Source organism: Danio rerio, chromosome 23 (genome assembly GCF_049306965.1).
Source record: "Danio rerio strain Tuebingen ecotype United States chromosome 23, GRCz12tu, whole genome shotgun sequence".
Taxonomy (NCBI): Eukaryota; Metazoa; Chordata; class Actinopteri; order Cypriniformes; family Danionidae; genus Danio; species Danio rerio.
Window position 1 is genome coordinate 14,702,985 of NC_133198.1, and position 13,190 is coordinate 14,716,174.

The 13,190-nt window shown below is 36.7% G+C and overlaps 1 protein-coding gene across 2 annotated transcripts in view; it reads left to right on the forward strand.

The window, feature by feature from the left end:
* samd10b (sterile alpha motif domain containing 10b) overlaps positions 1-13,190 on the forward strand; it is a 214,939-nt gene that overhangs the window by 42,582 nt on the left and 159,167 nt on the right. Inside the window, exon 1 of one of the 2 annotated variants that reach the window (XM_073939560.1) lies at positions 7,076-7,369. The exons of the other annotated variant lie outside the window; for it this stretch is intronic. Within the exon in view, the coding sequence (XP_073795661.1) occupies positions 7,291-7,369 (79 nt within the window). The 5' untranslated portion in view covers positions 7,076-7,290. Of the gene's footprint in view, positions 1-7,075; positions 7,370-13,190 lie in introns of those variants that run through there. 2 annotated transcript variants of the gene reach the window in all.

The window sequence follows — 13,190 nt, forward strand, 5'->3', positions numbered from 1 at the left end:
CATTTTAACGCCTCTTGTTCATAATGTCTTTCGAGGTACGAGTCATTTAAGGCCTAATAAATAAAGAAAAGAGTCACGCAGCTTCTTCGACCCCAAAAAAATTCAGTTTTTACTTTTGATAATTGACGCCAGTTAATCAGAAAGTGACAAATTTGTTATTTTTGACTCACTTGATGGCAACACTGCTTTATTTGCATGTCTTTTATGCGATAATCCAGTTTTGCACATACATTTAATTTGAAACATAGCTACTGATATCAACCTGACCTTGGGTTCTGACATCAACCCAATTTTCATTTCTAAACAAAATGCAATGTTCCATGACCTTGTGATACAACTTCAATCTGACTTCATCTGGTATCCTGTTCCTGCTGGGAAGTGTTTATTTATGCATCATGTCACATCACCGCTTTTATTGGGATTATTTAGAAGTGACAGGATACCAATAAACCAATATTTACCTATTGTAACAGTAAAAAAAATCATCAAACAAGCAGCACTTTCTGCGCATCAGCATATGCACATTGCTTTCCAGTTTCAGTTTTCAATCAGAAAAAGTGTTTACGATCCTGTTGATCAGATTCCTAGAGGTTTATACAAAACTCACAATTTCATTCAGATCAAATTCAAATGAATCAATAAAGGTGTTTACATCAAGCCCTTTCAGTGTAATTGAACTATAAATCTGCTAATGGATTATGTGTATGCATGCAAATATCATCTGAGCCATTTCAAAATGTGTTCATCAAGCTGGGTATGGAAGGAAGGACAGCATTTTTGTACGCAGGTAGACTCTTGAGTTCATGAGATTTGATTGTTCTATGGCATTATTCCTTTTACCAACACAGTTTCGTTTGTGAATATGTGCCCAGGGCTACATTTTTAAGAACTGATAAACATACACCCTGGACTACGTGTTCTTGCAATTTTGTTTCCACAAAACCACTAGAGGATGCTGTGTATATTCTAGACAATCTCATATGTCATATATTATTGGGGCACATTTTATCATCTCATACATGCCATTTCTCTTAAATCCACCAGAGGCTGCAGTGTAAGTTTCTTGCCCATCTCACTCTGGTGCATGTCCATAAAAGAAGCCGGTCGGTTTAAAATATAAATTATCAGCTTGATATAGACTGACCCACCCGCCCCTTATCCCCAAATCCCCATAGTGTTTTAAAAGCAAACTAGAAAAGAAACAGCAGCTGCATGCTTACACAGTATTAAACTGCTCATTTTTGGGTTTGTTTAAAACTGTTTTTTGAACCAACATTTGCCAGACTGAAACCCCGATTCACTGCAAGTTGGCCTCCCAAGTCTGCCCTTGGTAGTGAGCCATTGAGCAAACCACAAAAAAAGCTGTCAATATGGAGGGAAACTGTGAGTGGTACTGCCCTCGTAGCAATTATTTTACACACTAAATGCAGCCATCGTGAGCTAGAAGCACATATTTCTTGATTTTCAAAAATAAATCTCTGGGCACATTTTCCCTATGAGTCTGTGTTGACTTTAACTTACTTTTAACTTATGACAATTAACCTAAATTATGACAAAATTTTATTATTTAATGGTGTGTTTGACTAAAATAAATAGGTAATTTATTTTAAATAATCATACATGTAATCAGTTTATTCCCACGTTAATAGTGTTTAACCAATGAAGTGTAACTAGCTAGTTTTTTTAACATTATTTACAATATTAGAAAAATAGGTTTCAAATGTATTTTTGGCATTTACCCAATAAAGAAATACTTGATATATTATTTATGTGACAGTACTTTTACTCCCACTTTTTTATGACACAACAGAAAGTTAAGTAATTATTACACTGTTTTCATGTAAACAAAAATGTATTCTCTCAATGCTATGTTGGATGTTTCAACGTACAAAATGTACTGTTAGAGTAATCATTAAATCTAAAAAACTAAATAGCTAAAAAAATTATCAGACTGTAGTCAAAAAAGACCTTTTAGCAATGAAAATAACAACCATATAGCAACCCTCTGACAACCATTAGAGACACATTAGAGAAGTTAAATGTGTACGCCGTGTGTGTGCTTGAACTGTGGAACAACATTGTGTATGACTCATCGTTCCAAAAAGGCTTGAATTAACTCCACAACAAATACATCAAATAATCACTGGGATAGTTCTTACTGTAGTATTTCTCACAAACATGACATGATATCTACTTCCTTTATGTCTGTCAAGCCAAGGCAGAGATTTAAGCACACTCTGAGAGGCTTGGAACGGGAAGAGGAGAGAACCAGCTTTAAAGGCACAGGCAACAAAAAGAGCTACAATGTGCTCAGAGCTAAAAATTTCAATATTCTGAAAGCTATAATAAATAATCTGAGCTGAAACTTTAGATACACACTCTGGAGACACAAAATACTTATCTTAAATCATAAAAAGGGGTACAATAGGTGTCCTTTAAACATCATACAGTCGATTAATCACTAACAAAATTAAATTTGAACAAAAACTATTATTTTGAGTATGCTGGGTTTCATGCAGTTTCTTCATGTTGTCCCAACACAAATTTATTAAGTTAACTTAGATTTGTGTTGATTTAGCTCAATTTAAATTTGTAGTTGAATAAGCAGGAAAAGTATTTATTGAATGTATAGACATAGAAAAGAACATCCTATCTCTGATATACAATACATAAAGAAATCAAAAAATTAACATGTATGACATCATCTCAAATAAAATCAGACTGCTCCGTCACTGCTGTTGAGAGGACAGAGCGCAGGACATATTTACATATTCATCAAAACATATAAACATAATTATCTGTTTGCTAACAGTATACCCCTGCTCAGGTATTTCAAATGTCTTTTCACCTCAATATGAACTTTTCCATGAGTAAATCATTGGCCTTTGGAGTGAAAAAAGCTGAAAGAGAGGATGAAATGAGTGAGAGTGAACTCTGGCTTGTTGCCTGTAATGGATTTGAATGAAGTTAACTATGTTAATTTGGGTCGTGGGAACTAATCAAAGCATTGTGGGCCGATGGCAGCACCCGGGACTGACCTCTATTGCCACAATAATTAGACTGACTGTATTCATGCACACACACACTGACGATGACAGCTGAGAATATGCTGGAATGAATGTCTACAGAAGCACAGAAAGGGTTTGCATGGTGAACTGCATAAGTGTGTGAGATAAACTGACAGTGAATTGTGTAGCAGCAGCTCCTGTGAGGGTCTCAACTGAGGTGCCTGTTTGCACCTAGACGTTTGATCAGTAAGCAGATTGCAGTTCAGTACACACAAACACACACACACACACACACACACACACACACACACACACACACACACACACACACACACACACACACACACACACACACACACACACACACACAGACGCAGCTGTGACTTCAGCTGGAGACATGCTGAGACACCTCTGCTGTGTGTGTGTGTGTTCAGTTGGACTCTGATGTTCATTACTTTCACTCTGTCTTGAGTACTACTTGTTCTTTATTCTTCTTCTCTCTGTGTCCTATAAGTAGAGATCCCTTTCTTTCTTTCTTTCTTTCTTTCTTTCTTTCTTTCTTTCTTTTTCTTTCTTTCTTTCTTTCTTTCTTTCTTTCTTTCTTTCTTTCTTTCTTCCTTTCTTTCTTTCTTTCTTTCTTTCTTTCTGTTTGTCGGTCGGTCGGTCGGTCTGTCTGTCTGTCTGTCTGTCTGTCTGTCTGTCTGTCTGTCTGTCTGTCTGTCTGTCTGTCTGTCTGTCTGTCTGTCTTCATTTTCAGTTAAACTTTTATTTTATTTCTTTGTTTCCATTTGATTTTTCCTTAGATTCCTTTTTTTGGACTTCTATTCATTTTTGTCTTTCATCTTTTTGTTTCTGTTGCTTTCTCTTTTTTCTTTTCTGTTGTTGATGTTCTTCCATCTTTTCTTTGTCCTTTTTCTTTCCATTCATCCATTCCATTTTTACCTCGTTCTTTCTTTCATCATTTCGTTTATTTAATTGTTTGTCATCCTTCTGTTTCTGTTGCTTTCCTTTTTCTTTTTTTTTTGTGTTGCTCCATTCCTTCTGTTATGATCACCAGCAGTGTTGCCCTCGCCGGCTGCTGGAGAATGCTCTTCTCCCTGCCATTCAACCGAACTTCAAATCCCATCATGAGCTGCAGTCACACACCTGTTTTAGTTCACCTCCTGATTACACACAGCTGAAGCTTATTGGGACTGATTACTTGGACGATACTGTATACACCAGGGGCCTCATGTACGAAGACTTGCGTGGAAATCTTACTAAAACATTGCGTACGCACACAAATGTGCGTACGCAGAAAAAAATTCAGATGTATGAAACACTGCGTACGCCGAATCTCACGCATATTCTTTTGTACATCTGAATGAACGTGAAACTGAGCGCAACATGCACGAGCGCAAAACCCCTCCCTGCCTCCTCCCCCGTATGAATATGCTAATGACTATGCTAATGGCAAAACCCAACGAAAAAGCAAAGGCAAAAGCAAGCAAGAAGAGAAACTTTGAACAGAATGTGAATTGGTGGTGCTCCTTTCGGAGGCAGACAGGAGAAAAGCGGTGTTATTTGCAAGTTTGTTCTCCGGAATTAACAACAAAAGAAAAAAAATAGAGTGGGAGAGTTTAGCTGATCCGGTTAACACAGTTGGGTCTAAACATCGCACTGAGTGCATTAAAAAAAGAAATAGTGTGGTTTATATCTGTAAAATGTTGCAGCACTCGCAACAGTCTCAGTGGTGCGCTCGTAAGACGCATGTCATCATGTTTTGACACGTTCGAGCATGAACTCGGCTTGAATCCAGCGTCTGATTAACTCTTTCTTGTTTTTTCCCCCGCTACATATCAGATTTTGCCTTCTATTTATCACGAGAAAGACAAGTAGGAATCATCAATAAGTTTGTGCATCATATTTTATTTGCACATTTATTGAATGGAAATGTTTCTGATTCACAAATGCAAATTCATCTTCAGATGGTGCCTTTATAGCAATGTGCGTGCAGTAGATAGCTCAGATTACATTGGGAAAACAGACGACCGCTGCAAATTGTGCTTTAATGTTTAGCTGCTCAACTGTATGGTATGGAAATCTTATTTACCTGCTAGATCGATGAACCCGTCTCATACAGCTGCCATTGCAAGGCTCAGTCACTTTGTAAAGTGCAATTTAACACAACTGCCTCTAGGAGTCGCCAATGGAAATAAAACAGATACGCACAAAAAATGTGCGTACGCCTGCCAGAAAGCTGCCGTGAAGCTGCGCACATTCCCACGTTCAGTTCATTGTTAGTAAATCCAAACGTGAGCGATTCTGAGCGTGAAACCTGGCGTACGCAAAGTTTTTGTGCGTACGCAGCGTTGATACATGAGGCCCCAGGGGTATCAAACCGCCAACTCGCTAGCCATTTCCACTTTTTCTGTGTACTTGAATGTTAAAGTGGCCCTCCTATGAATTGTCAGTGACTGATATGGCCCCTCACCAATTTGAGTTTGAGACCCTTGGTATACACACCTCTCACTCACACACGCATGCTAACAGAGTCTTGTTTATACTGACTACATTTACATGGACATCAAATTATTTGCTTTTAATCTGAAGACAATTTTAGGATTAAGGTAAGTTGCTATTTGAATGTTCCTGTAATGATCCCGTTTTACATGTTATGGTAAATGGATCGATTTACGTCATTATGTCACCATTCTGCATAAACAGTCTGTGTTCATCACAGCACCATATGTGATTTTAGGTTTCATTTTTCATTTTGCGACAAGTTCAACTGCAGTTAATTTCTCTCAGTAATCGTACACATTCTCAAACATCAGGTAACCTCAGACATTTCATTCTCTTCTCTTTTCATCTTTTCATTCATGTCTCAACTCTAAGGCACTGTATGAGACCATATTGTTTCCCACTTGCACCAAAAATAAGCTGTCTTGCTTGAAGCCATGTTTGTAGTCAAATGCCTGACAACTGCCATGTGTGAATCCTGTCACAAAATGTAGGGGAAATTACTATAAAATAGTAATAAATTGATTAAGATGATTACATGTCTGTAAAACTAGTAATACTACAAAATAGGAATACTAAAACATGACTAAAATTGGATAATTCAATTTCTGTTCAATTCAGATTAAGGTCAGATTAAGGTAATCTGAAATCACTGTTTAAGTTTACATGATAGACTTGTAATCCGAGTTTTTGGGGAATTGGTGTCCATGTAAATGTACTCATTGTAGTGAGCATTGCCAAGCGTTTCCCTGTTTAGTCTAGCCACATTTTTATCTTTGTTTTGCTTCTGGCCTTGACTATTCGCCTGCTACACCAACTACTCTCCTTGGATTATCTTGCATGCCTGACGACTCTAAATAAAAGCTGCATTTGGATCCTACACTTGTTGTCAACCCCCATCATTACACTTTCCTTTCTTTAATTTTTTTCAGTTTTAGTTTTCCATCATGTTCTCTTATCCATTAATTGCTTTGCCTTTGTTTTTGTTCTATACTTCTTTCTGAATATCTTTCTTCTTTTAAGTTCTATTAATTAATTCATTAATGAATGAATGAATGAATGAATGAATGAATTAATTAATTAATTAATTAATTAATTAATTTGAACTCATTTGCATTGATTTCATTAAGTCATATAAGCATTATCAAAATCTTAAATAAACTTTTACCGTTTTCCTCTGTTGCCTACAAATGCAAACTACTAATGTACAAAATTAACAATGCATAAAATTATCTATTTGAGATACATTTTTACATTAATTTTCTGTCGATCAGGGCATACTTATCTCACAGTCCAGATTTCATTCACAACTCCAAATGCCACTTTCATAAGTCAATCAAGGTTGCAGTGTCACACTGAATAATTACATTAATACAAGCAATCACTTACATTGACAGCAGTAATGCAGTGATGGAGCTTATGAGTTTTGGTCCACACATGCACACACACACACACACACACACACACACACACACACACACACACACACACACACACACACACACACACACACACACACACACACACACACACACACACACACACACACATTTCCCAAAGTCAATAATGTCAGTGCAGTATTGAATGGGACCAGAGTTGAGTACATTGGACAGCAAAGGATCATTGATCGGTCAGGAGTATTTGATATGTTTTTGTTTATATGTGTCTGGATCATGTCAGTTCACAGAAAACTCTTTTTTCAACAATCTTGTAGTTGGGATACACAGTAACAACTTCTGTGTTCTAGATAGTGGATGTTCTTTCCGTTTTTAAAAGGCTCATGAGGAGGCAGAAGGTAATGGTGGTTCAGCCCGGCGTTGCTCCGACATACAAAGCTGCAATACAGAGTTTCATTGACGGTAACTTTTGTGTTTATTATCGTGGTGTTTTTTGAATACGTTATTAATTTGGTGTTTTACAATTATTTTTGGTTGAACGATTGTTTACAATTATTGATTTTGTTAATATTTGTCCCAGAAGTTTTTTTTTTTTTTTTTCACAGATCTCAGTATGATATAATTTAGGAGTCAGTTATGTTGTTGAACTTTCTTAAAAAAAATATATAAAAATAGATTTAAGTAAAGCTAAGAAAGTTTTGTAATGAATACAGATGGTAATGGCTCAGATACAGGCTTTTCTTACTTAGATATTTTGTCTTGATTCTAGTTCCAATATCTACAAAATCTTAAAGTCTTGTTTTAGGAAATAATATGTAATAAATAATAATTAGGAAATAATAATATTTCTTTAAACAGCACTGTAAAAAATAAAAAGTTGAGTTAACTTAAATTTTTAAAGCAACTTTTTTTTTTAAGTTGACTAATATGTTTTAAGTCAAGTAAACTTTTATGGAATCTTTTGGCACAACTTCAACCACTGAAGCTTAATTTACTCAATATTTCTTTGCAGCCTACCTGAACTTTTTTTTTTTTTTTTTACAGTGGTAAGCAATCAAATGAAGAAATCAAAAGTCTCCTCAACTGATTTTGTCCTTTCATAAAATATTTTTAATTAATTTTATTTTTAACTTTCAACTCTGAGCTCAAAAATATTTTCACCTAACTAACAATTTTAAACTGAGTTACCAGTTTGTAAGTTGGATTTTTTTTTCTTTTCTTTTTTTTTTTAAGTGAAGCAAAATAATCTCCCAATGGGGTAAAAAAATATAATCTTATTTTTCCTTTTGACATAAAATTATTTGGCTTGCCCCATTGGTAGATTATTTTGTTTGTTCAATGGTCAAGCTCTCTTATTTTTTACATATTATTTTTTAAAACAAGAGAAGATGTGTTGCTTGTCTAAAAAATGCTTCCTGATAAAAAAAAATAATAATAAAATAAATAAATTCTGATATTTGAACTAGAAACAAGACAAAAATCTGAGTAAGAAAAGTCTTGAAAGAATTTGATGAAATGTTTGAGTTGGACTACAAACTTTTGTTTCTTGGCAGAAATGAGTGCAGCCTGTGAAACTGTTTGGATCTCTTATGAAGATCAGTGGTTCTTACTTGGTTTTCAGATCTGTTATGAAATGTTTGCTGGCAGTAGGAAAGCAGTGTTAAATTCAAACAATATCTTGCAACAATGTAAATATGCAAAACAAAGAAGAAATTGATTTCTTGTAATGCACAATTTATTTCTTACAAAAGTGTCAGTTTATCTGGAGTATTACAGCATTCCTGTTTGTTAAAGTACAGATGCCTTTTCAGATGTTATCTACATCATTTTTTTTGTAGTGTGCAATTTAGCTGTTGGTGAGTGTAAATGATCTGCAAAGTTGCAGGATAAATGTGCACTTGATGGTAATATTTCAAGCTTTTATTTTAAAGACTCATTTTCTCATTGATCTCATAGATTTCCCCTCTCTATATGGTATAATGTATTCAGCAGTAAAATAACTCATTAAGAAAGCACTTTCATGAATTAGAGGTCATGACATTCTATAACATTCCTTTATAATGAATGATTTAAAGAACTGATGCACTTATAAGCGAATAATTAGTATTATTATATATATATATATATATATATATATATATATATATATATATATATATATATATATATATATATATATATATATATATATATATATATAAGTCTAAATTAAATATTCAAATTATGCAGATAATGCTGAAAACGCTAATGAAATCCATCTAAAAAGTTTTGCTGCAAGGTCAAAGTTTCCCTCAAACTCTGCCTTTGATTTGTTTTGTTTTTCATCCACAATTAAGCTCTCTCTTTATGGATATCGTTTACTACATTGCAGCTACAGGGGTTGAGAAAATTAGCTTTCTCTACAAGGTTTTGGTTAACGTGTGACACAAAGTGTATAGTTGTCAGATGATGCAGTTGGTGTGCATGAATAATTCATACACATCATATTAGGAAGCAGTTGCCCACTGCAGACCTGTCATGCCACTCTTATGCAAGTCCTCCGCACATGGCAGTTAAATAAGGGAGATTTTGAATGTTTTATATATAGTACATTCATCAACGCGTTGCAAACAACAAATACTTTTATCTAAAGTAAAATAAAATGTAAAGGGACATTCAAATAAGGCAAACATAGCAGACCCAGCTAGCTAAAGTCATGTAGCTCAAATCCGGCCCACACCAGACACTTATATCCGGCCATATCAGCCAGAATTCAACCAAATGAACCAGAAATAATGCTATTCTGGGCCACAGTTTGCTTTTATTCTGGCCCAGATTTGGCCCACACCAGACACTTACATCTGGACCACATACCGCATGGAATGATGGCTCTAGGGCGGTCCGCTCCTGTTTGTCAGATCTGGGCCACAAATAAGCCAAAGCAATGTTACATATTAGCCAGAATTCAACCAAATGAATCAAAACTAACCCTATTCTGGGCTTCAGTTTGCTTTTATTCGGGCCCAGATCTGATTACTTCTAACAATAGATTAAACATTGGAAAATAATAATATATAATAATTGAATTATATTATTTCATCACAGGTTGTGCCTCACTTCATTGTCTTTGCTGTAATGAACAAACTTTTCAAGCAAAGTTTTTAAAAGTTTCAGCAGCCCTAAAGAAAATGTATAGTAAGAGGTTCAGGGATATGAGTCCAACTAAAGCAAACACTTTTTTCACATATATTTTTTAAGATAACTGGGCCACATTTTCCATATCTTCTCTAGGCAACTATTGGCTAATGGCTGCATAAGCCAGAGTTTACTGTGCCGAATATTTGCCAAAAGTGGCCCACATATGTTTTAAAAAACCTGGGCCATATTTGCCATATTTTCTCTGGGCCACATTAGGCTCACAGCTGCAATAGCCAGAGCTTACTGTGCCAAATATTTGCCAAAAGTGGCCCACATATGTCTTAAGATAACTGGGCCACATTTGCACTTACATTTCAGATTACCCTTAAATGACTATGCCACTATTTTGCCAGCTGTGGCCCACATTTGTCCTCTGTCATTTGAGCCAAATTGATCATTTTCCACATGGGCCACATTAGTCTCACATTCAGATTACATTTTGCCGTAAGTGCCAAATCTTTGCATTAATAGGCACACACACACACACACACACACACACACACACACACACACACACGCACACACACACACACACACACACACACACACACACACACACACACACACACAGACATATATATATATATATATATATATATATATATATATATATATATATATATATATATAAAAGACAAAATGAATGTGAGCCTGAAGTAACCCAGCTGTGCAATGGCAAAGGGGGCCAAAGATTCCCCAGATATATATATAGGTGGGTCACTTCAGGCTCACAATCATTTTGTCTGGGCCGAAGGAATACCACCAGTGCCGCAAAACTGCCTAAAATGGCCCACATTTGTATGCTATCTAGGGACATAGCAGTGCTTGATTGTGTGTGGATGTGTCATGTTCTTATTGGTTTGTTCTGTCTTGTCTCCTTTGTCTCATTGTATATTGTTTTATATGGTCATTTCATGTGATCCTTATGTTTGATATATAAAGGGACATTCAAATAAGGCAACCATATGAAATGGCATGTGAAATGCTAGAGCACCAACAACTGTTTACACTACCTGACAAACGTCTTGTCATCTATTTAAGTTTTAGGAACAACAAATAATAACTTAACTTCTAGTTGATCATTTGGTTTCAGAAGTGGCTTGTATGAAAGGCAACAGCCTCTAGACGATGCTTATTTTACCAAAACCAAATATGATCATGCCTTTATTTTTAATTATTTAATTAGGACAGTAAAGTCTGACTTTGCTTACACAAAAGTCTTGTCACTTAACAGAAATAATGTACAACATAGAATATAAAGTCATGCTGCAGTGGAAAAAAGAGTTAATATTGTGTATGACTCCCATGAGCTTGGAGGACTGCATCCATACATCTCTGCAATGACTCAAATAACTTATTAATAAAGTCAAATGGAATGGCAAAGAAAGCGTTCTTGCAGGACTCTCAGAGTTCATCAGATTCTCTGGATTTATCTTCAATGCCTTCTCCTTCCTCTTACCCCATACATGATCAATGTTCACACTGGTGGTTGTGCTGGCCAATCCTGGAACATTTTGACCTTCTTTGCTTTCAGAAACTTTGATGTGGAGACTGATGTATGAGAAGGAGCGCTATTCTGCTGAAGAATTTGCCCTCTCCTGTGGTTTGCCCTCTCCATGCAGGTTCCAATAGGTCTTCTGCTGTATTTGGGATGATTGGGATGCAGCTCAATAGATGATTCATCTGAAAAATTGACCTTCTGCCACTTTTCCAAATAATCAACTAGAAATTAAGTTATTATTTGTTGTTTTTACAACTGGGATTGATGAGTATTTCTGTGTACCAGGTAAGGTAAATTTGTCAGGATCTGTCATTTTATGACTGATTGTTTTCACATGTGTCCTCTTATGTCATGTGTATTTAAGTTCACTAGTTTCTCTTGTTTCTTTGCTTGGTTATTGTTGATGCTAGCCCTTCATTACCGTAAGTCTTGCCCTGCTTTCTTAAGATCTGTTCATTTCAGAGTTCTATGCTACTTAGCCTTTTTCCTTGTTTTTTGGATGCATTTCTCCTGCTGTAGTTTTTTCCAGAGATATTTTGCATGTTATGATTCATTATCCACCTGTGGCTGAGTGGTTAAACATTCAGTCTCTGACACTGCAGACCCGGGTTCAAACCCCATTCCTGACAGAATAACCAAGCCAAGAACAACACAAGACACACAGCCCTCAGGATCTTCTAGCCACAGTTGCCCAGCAGGCTTCTATGGTCCAGCGACATGAGCAAGTTCGTGTGCAGCAAGAAACACTCATGGCCAAGCATTCACAGGTACTTTCTGACATAATGACTTCTGTTCGTCAGCTTTTCGACAGGTTACCTTCCAGCCCTACTCCTACCTCCTCTGTAGCCTCAGTAACCTATGCAGAGACTCGAGTGACCTCTCCACTGATGGAACCTCGCCTGCCACCACCTCAATGCTTCACAGGTGATCCTACTGTATGTGATGGATTCCTAACCCAATGTGCTCTAACTTTTGAATTACAGCCACCTACCTTCCCCTCAGATCATTTTTGATCATTCCCACAGTGGCCGGCAAGCCTCTAAGAAACTCCTCACCCTTCAACAAGGTAGTGGTAGTGTGGCAGAATATGCCATCCATTTCCGAACTGTCGCAGCAGGGAGTGGCTGGAATAATGAGGCACTTATGGTCTGCTTCCAAAATGGGCTGTCGGAGGTAATTAAAGATGACCTAGCTACCAGAGAACCTGCTCTAGACCTTGAGACTTTGATGGACCAAGCTATTCGCCTCGATAATCGTCTGAGGCAAAGGAAGCTGAACTGTTCCTCAGCCCCCACACCATTTCTTACCCCAACATCCCCTCAAACTTTACAAACTGCTCAAGAAGTTTTAGAACCCATGCAGTTGGGTAGAACTCGTCTTTCTCCTACTGAAAGAGAATGTCGCATGAGAGAGCGATGTTGCCTATATTGTGGTTTGCCTGGTCACTTTCTGTCTAACTGCCCTCAGCTTTCGGGAAATGCTCAGCCCCGTACAGGCAAGGAGGGACTGTAACAGGAGCTACTGTCAGTACCGTACCTTCCAAATCTGGGTTATTTCTCCCCATCACGCTCACATGGGCAGACAAGAAATGCCAACTTCAGGCCT